This window comes from Tiliqua scincoides, chromosome 5 (genome assembly GCF_035046505.1).
Source record: "Tiliqua scincoides isolate rTilSci1 chromosome 5, rTilSci1.hap2, whole genome shotgun sequence".
Taxonomy (NCBI): Eukaryota; Metazoa; Chordata; class Lepidosauria; order Squamata; family Scincidae; genus Tiliqua; species Tiliqua scincoides.
Window position 1 is genome coordinate 105,083,539 of NC_089825.1, and position 9,107 is coordinate 105,092,645.

Sequence of the window (9,107 nt, forward strand, 5' to 3'; positions counted from 1 at the left end):
CTGCCTAGTGCATGCCAGGTCAGTTTTTGTCTAATAGCTGCACATTGGCACTTGGACTTCTACCCACTGTCACTGGTCTCTGACACAGGCCATCAGTTCCTGCCAGTAGGGAGCATCAGGATGGCAGGACTTCACCAGGGGTTTTTCAAATTAATGTGGCAAAGGGAATTTATTAAAGCTGCCCCTGTGGTAGTGGATCGCCACAGGCTTATTGCCCAATATCATGTACAGGGATTACCATGAAGATTTAACCCCCCTTACTGAGGGGTATCTCCCCCAGTGAGGTTGCTACATGTTTAATACCAGGTGTGGTAGCCCTGTGCAGATAGGCATGGATGCAGGGGCCTTGGTTAAGGTTAGGGTCTTTTCAATTACTAACCCACCTAATGTGGGTGCGCTGCTTCTACTCCTTGAGAGTGGGGGGGGGGGGTGTTCAGTTACCAGTCCTGCCTAATAGGTGTGCTGTCCCTATTCCTCATAAGTGGGGTGATGCCCTTAGTAACCTGCTTAACAGACATGGCGCTGCAGCCGTGCATTTATCAGGTGCAGTAGCCCTGTGCACATATGCACAGACGTAATGACCAAGGCTAGTGTCTTTGCTTATTAACCCTCCTAATGGGTGCCCTGACTCTATTCCTTGAGAGTGTTCGGCTATGTTCTGTTACCAACCCCGCCTAATGAGTGGGCTGCCCTACTCCTCATATGTGGGGTGATGCCTTTAGTAGGCATGGCAGTGCTGCTGCCCATTTACCAGGTGCTGTAGCTCTGTGCAGATAAGTACAGATGTAATGGCCTGTGCCAAGGCTAGTGTCTTTGCTTATTAACTCTCCTAATGGGTGCCCAGCCTCTATTCCTTGAGAGTGGGGGGAATTTCGGGGCGTGGGCAGTGGATTCAGCTTAAACGGGCTCCTATGTGGTACGTTTGCCCTATATCCACCATGGAACAGTATTCCTTGTTGGCTCCTTCGGGATCTGGCTCGCTATTTCAACATTTGGATCGTTCCCCCTTCACAATTTATCCGTTTCGGGCCATTTTTTTAAGAGGGCATTGGTTCACTTTGGTTAGAGGCCAGAACTATCCAGGCTTCATTCGTTTTGAATTGGGGCAGCATCAACAGTGGCTCGCATGGGTTTTTTCGCCCCAGGACATCAAGCGCATCGGCAGATGGCTCTCTGGCACATTTAAATACTACATTAGTTAACGCTAGGCCTGTTAGTGTAGGCCATGACTCCCTGGGTGAGCATGGGGGTAGTTATTTTGCAGTTGCATTTACCCCAAGGTGCTGCGCCATGTTGGTGTGATGTGTAGGTGCCGTCTTTGGTAGACGAACCCCTGTTGATTAGGCTCAGGCCTGTATCATGTTTACCCCCAGTCCTGTTTTGGATGGGGCAATGTGTTTGTGATGACCAGCTTACTGGCCATGCAAGTGTTTACCCAGACCCATTTGGGTGGGGCGATGTGTTTTCCTCACAAGGTTGAGGTAATCTGTTATACCGTTTAACCGTGAGCTATTCTAAGTGGGTTTTAAGTAAGTTCGCCTCACGATGTGTTTTTCTTTCAACAGGTCCATGGGGGAGGTGCCTGGCCAGGGTCCTGATCTGCAGACATTCCATAGTTTTTTGCGCCTGGAAGCATGCCATGGGGTCAGTTCTTCCCAGCCTTCTGGATTTTATTGCACTCAACCCCCTGCCCCAGGTAATCTTTGTCCACTTAGGCGAGAATGACTTGGACCAGACGACATCTATGTCCTTGAGGTTCTAGGACTGCAGGGATTTTACAACGCTCATTAGTCAGTTCCCTGGGATTACCATCCTGGGGTCTGACATGCTATCTAGGAGGGTTTGGAGGTGGGCACACAGCATTAGAAGAATAGATGTTGCCCGTAAAAGAGTCAATGCTTACTGGGCAGGGTCATCATGGAGCTTGGGAGAGCGGCTATCCATCATCCCGGAATTTGTTTTGGGCAGCCTGCTCTTTACCGTGGCGATGGAGTGCATCTTTCCCCTATGGGTTATGGCCTCTTTTTAACAGACTTGCAACAGGGCTTGAGAACCTTTTTGGGTGCAGGGAAGGCCAAGCGCTAGGCTGACCTCCCCTTGTGGTGGTAGAAGTGCGGGGTGGGTAGGCAGAAGACCTTCTCGGTGTCCAAGGACAAGGGGTGAACCAGAACCGCTCCCATGATGCCTGACCAACTCGAGGAGGCAGGCTGGCTAGCCCCTTGTCCGAACTTGGGGGCCTTGCAGGGGTGACCTGAAAGCATAGCAGTTTGGCTGACTTACCCTCTTGGGGTGACGTTGAAAGGCGGGCTTAATAACAATTGAGTTACGCCTGAAGTCGGGTGGACGCCCTATGAGATTGGGGGATGAAGATGGCTAGGGCCGTTTCCCCCACGTAGAACCCCACACTTGGGATGGGTTTTGTTTACCCCTTTTGTTGCTCTGTTGCAATCTCGTTGTATTCAATAAAGTGGTCCATTTTAATTCCATACCTGTTGTTGGCTGTATTTATTTGGGGAATGCATGTTAAGAAAAAGACATTTTCCTTGCCAAATTCTTCACACCAAATAGCTTTGACAATGCTAGTTTGAGCTCTTTGTTTCTCATGCTGTAGATTACTGGATTCAGCAAGGGTGGAACCATGGAATACACTATGGTCATTGTGATACCCAGAGGTGAAGGACCATTGGAGGGGGGCTTGAGGTAGGCAAAGCATCCACTAACTAGCATCATGGAGAAGATGGTGAGGTGGGGAAGGCACGTTGAGAAGGCTTTTTTCCTTCCTTGCACAGAGGGCATTCTGAGGACTACAGTCAATATGAGCACATAGGTTACAAAGATAAAAGTACAGCAACTGACTCCTAAGGCAAATGCTAATGCAATTGCTCCAATCTCAGTAAGATGTGAGCCAGAGCAAGTGAGCTTCAGCAACTGGGGGATTTCACAGAAGAACTGGTTGACCACATTGGAACAGAAAGGAGTTGCAAAGGTGCCAATGGTATGCAACATTCCCAAGAGAAGACTACAGACCCAGACACTCGCTACCATTTCCAGGCAGGCTTGCCTATTCATCACCAACTCATATTGCAATGGATTGCAAATGGCCACATATCGGTCATATGCCATGATGGTGAGCAGGAAAAAATCAGATACTGCAAAGAACACGTAGAGGAAAACCTGAGCGGCACATCCGGAAAAAGGAATTACTCTCGTCTTTAAGAGAGAATTAGTCATGGATTTGGGGATAATGACTGAAACGGAACCAATATCGAGTATGGCCAAGATCAACAAGAAGAAGTACATGGGGGTGTGAAGACTGTGGTCAAAAACTACTACTGATATGATGAGAAGGTTTCCTGTTACTGTCGCCAAGTACCATGTCAGGAACAGAAGGAAATGAATAATCTGAAGCTCCCAAACATCTGAGAATTCCAGAAGCAAAAACTCTGAAACTGTGGAATGGTTTGTCATCTGTTGCATCTTAGGAGGAAGCAGACTGTCTGTGGAAAGAAGCAGAATGATACCTGTTAACATGATAGTACAGAACTACCTGGATTGTAGGGGATCTCATGCTCTTGGTTTTATGCAATCCAGACTGTAGGCTGTGTGTTGCCACAGAGGCAATGGTTCTTTTTGAACATGAATGCAATGGGCATACCAATGGGTGAAGCACTTCTATTACTTAAAGCCAGACATAGTTAGCTTCATGTTATCAAGGCCAGCTATCAATAGAGTACAAACAAGATGAGCAATATCTCTGCCACTTCTGTTGACAAGGATGCTGCTGCCTAGACATAGAAAGCATGACTCTTCTGGTGTCCCTGACAGCATGACCAGCCCATGTATGAAACAAGTCATGCGGCTTGGGTCAAGCAGCGAGTTGCAGGAAGTGGCAGATGAATGCAGGGTGCCTTTCACTTTGAGTATGTGGTCACCTTCCTCCAAACTGCCCCAGGCATAGCTGCTCCAACCCACTTCTTGCTTACTGAAAACCAAGAAGAAGTGCATCTTGTAGGCAGTAATATGACATCCTACCCTTCTTTGTTCTGCACTTCCCATGCCGTTTAAAGAGATCACTCAATGAAGGAGCAAGATAAGAGTTATGAACCAGATCGCTGCCTTTTCCATGGTTTTTTGCAGGGAGGGGAAGGTGGTGGTGGTAGTGGTGGCGGCGGCGATTCATCTCTAGGTGGGGTGGCAAATTCTTTTTGCTTACCCCTACCTAACATACCAGATCTTTAGCAAAGGTATGGTGTGTTGAAGATTTGTAGGGAAATGAAAGGGGGGGGGGAGAATAGGACTGGGCTCTGAGTCTCATAATACTAGAATTCAGGTTGTTCAATGAGATGTTTTGGCATTGATTCAAGAGGGAGAGTATGGAATTTTTATGGAAATCACATCCAGAAGGTGATGACTGGGAGTATACAGTTGCCCCCATCTTAGGCATAGTTGACTTGCACAATTTCAACTGTATGTGCTTGGCAACCCCCCCCCCCAAACACACACACACACACACACACACACACACACACACACACTAATAGTGAGGGTGATTCCTCTTACTGAATACATGCCTGAGAATAAGCATGAGATCAGTGAATAAAACTGCTCTGCCCTCAGTTCCCACCTCTTTTTTGCAATTTTTGAAGAGACAGTGCCTATTTTTCTAATGTCAGGGGTTTCAAAGGTGATTTTGAGTAGAACTGATTTTAGCTACTGCTCCCATAAGATAAGGGGCAGCTGTAGTTGATTTTAGAAGGGGAAATTTCTATTGGATGTGAAACAATGAGGGAGCAAGAGGAAGATTAAGGGCAATAAACATTAGCATTTTTTTTTTACAGAAATTGGAAGGCTATGACTAACTTACTGTTATTTTTCCATGGAGTTCTGTAGAAACACAGTCTTCTCCAGTGACAGAAGTTCTCCCTCTCTCTGGTCCGCACTGAAAATACAAATCTGTCAGTGTTTGCAGTGGCCTTATTAATGTCTCTGTTGTGTTCCTAGGGATTTGGTCTTAGGAGGCCAATGCAGTTCAACAGTAGAGGCATCCAGAAAAGAAATAAACTTTCTGGCTTTCTTTTAAGGCAAATATACACTACCCCTGGTTAGGCACCTAAAAATGATCCTGGAGAGGGTTAAGTCTCTCCCTGTCACCATTTTGAATGTGTTATTTTCACACACAGTGTTTATAAGGCTTTAGCTACATATGGTGCATATGCACAATGATGGTAAGATGTTGGGTTCAAAAAAAACCTTCCCAAATCAAGTCTTCTGAATTTTTTTTTCTGTGTGAAGTGGAGAGGTTAAACTTTTTTTATTGCGTCTTTTCAGAGCGTTAGGACAGGGATCTCCAACTAAGGCCTGGGGGGCCACATCCAGCCCACCACAAGATATTATCTGACCCTCAGCAACTTGGTTTTTTGGTCAGAGCATTTGCTAATGTTTGACATTTTAACTCTTATTTCATTTCTCAGGTTAAGCATGGAATTGTTTCTTTGTAATTTTCATGTTTCTCTTTTGTTCTGAATCATATCATGCTGATTACAAAAAAAGTTCCAAGTAAAACTTATTCATTCATTAAATTTCATTCATTCATTTATTAAACTCATTTTTTTTGACCCAGGAAAAGGTGCAAAATATACAACGTGGCCCTCGTACTGCAAAGTTTGGAGTCTTCTATGTTAGGGTTACCCCATTTTATAGACCAGGAGGGCAAAGATGACTGTTTTAGGAAAACTGAAGCACTGGAATTGTTTGCAGGGTACTTTCCTCCCACACTGCAATTAAAAGTGAAACTTTGCATACTTTTCATAGTAAGGGACAAGACTTCGGAATCCACAGTTTTGCTCCTCCACAATAGCATACAGTACAACCTATAGCAGTGCGATGTGCAGGTGGGGAATACGATTGGACTGTCAGTTTGAATTAAATTAAAAGTTCTTGAGAGAGTCTCAGCTACCTAGGGTGGGACTCTGCAAAGGGAGGGTTCACTCTGCTATCAAAGTCTGAAGTATTCTCCCTCTGTGATTCCTTCGGTTCCAAGGAAGGGAATGCTCCTCTGTGGTAAAGAACCCCCTCTTCTTCCTTTATCAATGAGGTAAACTGATGTAGAGGAATCAGATAACCGTAACCAGTTGGTTTCAGCAATGATGCAAAGGGCATGGAGTGTGTGTGGTTATGGCAAGCTGGGCACGATGCTGCAGGAGGTGCCCTGTGTCACATGCAAACCCAGTGACAAATCTGAGAGGCTGCATGTATTCCTGAATGTATTCCCATCATGTATTCCTTGATTCCACCCTTGCTGAACCCTGTGATCTACAGCAGGGGTCTCCAAACATTTTGGTTGGAGGGCAATGTCATAAACCAGACAAGGTGTCAAGGGCCGGAAAAATAAAGAAATAAATTTACTTTCAAAATTTAAATAAGAACATAAGAAGAGCCCTGCTGGGTCAGGCCAAAGGCCCATCTAGTTCAACTTCCTTTATCTCACAGTGGTTCACCAGATGCTTCAGGGAGCACACAAGACAACAAGATACTTGCATCTTGCTACCACTCCCCTGCATCCAGCATTCTGGGGTAGCATTTGATTTACCCTCTCTCCCCTCAATGAAAACACCAGCCTGTGGCGTAGGTTTAACTTGGGCCACTTTATTAAATCCAAATGGCCAATTTTTAAAATATGAAACCTACTGAATACACCCTCCCTCCCTTGCCAGTTTGCGGTAGGCCAAAAAAACTGCCATCCATGACCAATTTGGATAACAAAAAAACTGCCCAAACACACTTCCAGAAAAACCAGAAGCGACCTTCTAAGACCTCCCAGAGGCCTTAGAAGGTTTTCTCAGGGCTGTGAAGGCTGCACATGGCCTCCCTGGTCCTTCTGGAAGTGGGGGGGGGGAAGCTGCTCCCCATACCTCCGAGGATTACAAGGCCCCAATACTAAAGCCAGGAGCCCTTGGAGTAATGGAGGCTGGATAAGATGCTCACTGCAGATCACATCTGGTCCACAGGCGGGGTTTGAGAACCCCCAATATACAGCATGAGAAACAAAGAGATCAAAGTTGCTTTGTCAAAACTATTGGGTGTGAGCAATTCATTTAGGAATATGTCCTTTCATGTTCTTCTTTGCCTTTAGATCCTAAGCATACCTAATTACAAACTCACTGTTGTGATTGTGTGGATAGTTGTGCTGGAATTCTTCAACCTTTTCAAGACAATAAATAATCCTACCATGTCTCAAATGGTAGACTTTCAATGGGTCAGTTTGAACACCTAGAACACATAGAACACCTTGCATCTGGATGTTCTATGGACCAGAAAATTTGTTTATCCATAGGTTTATGTATCAACAGGGGGTCTAGGAATGGAACCTTGGCAGATAACAAGGTCTGACTATATTGGACTAATGATTTTCAAGACCATAATGAACCATTTGTGCAATAATCTTTATGCTGATTATCTATATAACTATGTTTTTATGCCTTTAAGAGTCCAATCTTATCCTTTATCCCCCCACCCCGCTGGTACAGCTGTGCAAAAAGAAGTGCATTGTGTGCAGCTGGGGGGGTGGGGGGAGATGGATCAGGAGACCTCCAAGGAGAAAGTGAAATTCTTTCCCCTCCCACTCTGCAATGGGCCTCCTTGTACCTGTGCCAGCTCTGTAGATGGAACAAATCCAAGGAGAAGTATGGGGCAGGGAGGCTGGAAAAAAGGAGGATAGGATCTTGCGCCATTGCCACCAGATCCACCTTCTCCCTGCAGCCTCCCTGCCCCCATTATTTCCCCTCCCTCTCCGTTTCAATCCACCCTTTCTTTATCTACCCTAGTTTGAGAACCTCACTGCCTGTCTACAGAGCACTGCTACCAGTGCGAGGACTGACAGAGTTGTTCTGCTGGTGGTGAGGGCACAGATGGGATGTGGATGGGTCTCAGTGGCCCCAATGTCCACCATATTCAAACCCCTGACCGGGGCCTTATGCAGCAGGCTCCCCATGGGGTTCCTCAGCAGGCTCCCCAGCAAATGCATAGGTGTAGATCTGAGGTGTCCCATAGGGGACCACCTTGAGACCAACAAAGGTCTGTTCTTTACTTACCTTTCCCAGCTGGTCCTCCGTCAGCCCATAGGATGCAGCAGACACTATGGCATTAAGAAACCCAAGAGAGATTTTTTTGCATGCTGAGCTCTATTGGACTCCTGAGAGCAAATCCTTCGGAACATAAAAATGATATTAACAAACCTTCTGACAATCTTATTTTTCACACTGAACAAAGAGAGGAAGAACTTCTATATAGATTTCCTCAATGGTACACACCAGAAATTGTTGGAGGGGAATGTGTCAGAAATCAAAATCCAGAAACCCATGGAGAAAAAGTAGTAAGGTATTCATATAATTTTACCTTTAATTATAATCTTAGTAGCTTCTCAATTGGTCTTCTAGTAAAAATAATATTGTATATTCTCCCATATATTCTCCCATCTTCCTCACCCTTTCCTTCATATTGTTCCCAAACTGAAGTCTCCCCTTTTAAAGTTACCTATATTTGTGTTTATTATCATCACATCTCCTCGAGGTGAATCCTGTGTATGAATTGTTAGCTCTAGAAAAATAATTTTGTCTGCCTTGAATTTCTGCCAGGACACTTCACTGAGTGACCCTGAATCCAAGTACTGTGAGACAGAGTGGGGGAAAAGGTCACCATACACTTTCCCCAAACCCTGCATAATTTTATAAACCTATACTATATCACCACCCCTTGGTAATCCTTTTCCTAAATTCAAATGTGCCAAGCAGTTGAGGCTTTGCTGATGGTGATGCTGTTCGAACCCCCTGGCCATTCTTGTTGCTCTATTTTTTGCACCTTTTCCAGTTCCACGACATCATTGATAGAACTGGTGTGGTCCCAACAGCCTACAAGATCTGTTTATTATATGTTCCTTTCTTTATAATCCCTAGCATGGTACAGTCTTTTTGAAAATGTCCAGTGACTTCCTTTCCTTAGGACATGCGGAAGTCAAGCTTGGGCAACAACAATGGATACCAAATAATTCTCCCTGAAGCTCTCCTCTCCTGATCATCTTTTTTGCCTTTGTAATTGACTCTTACAGCCCA

The 9,107-nt window shown here is 45.3% G+C and overlaps 1 protein-coding gene across 1 annotated transcript; it reads right to left on the minus strand.

Moving 5' to 3' along the window:
- Window positions 1-2,523: 2,523 nt before the first annotated feature.
- LOC136652890 (olfactory receptor 14C36-like) lies at window positions 2,524-3,477 on the minus strand. Its single transcript, XM_066629817.1, has one exon. The coding sequence runs from the start codon at window positions 3,475-3,477 to the stop codon at window positions 2,524-2,526; it is 954 nt and encodes a 317-aa protein (XP_066485914.1).
- Between the last annotated feature and the right edge of the window lie 5,630 nt (window positions 3,478-9,107).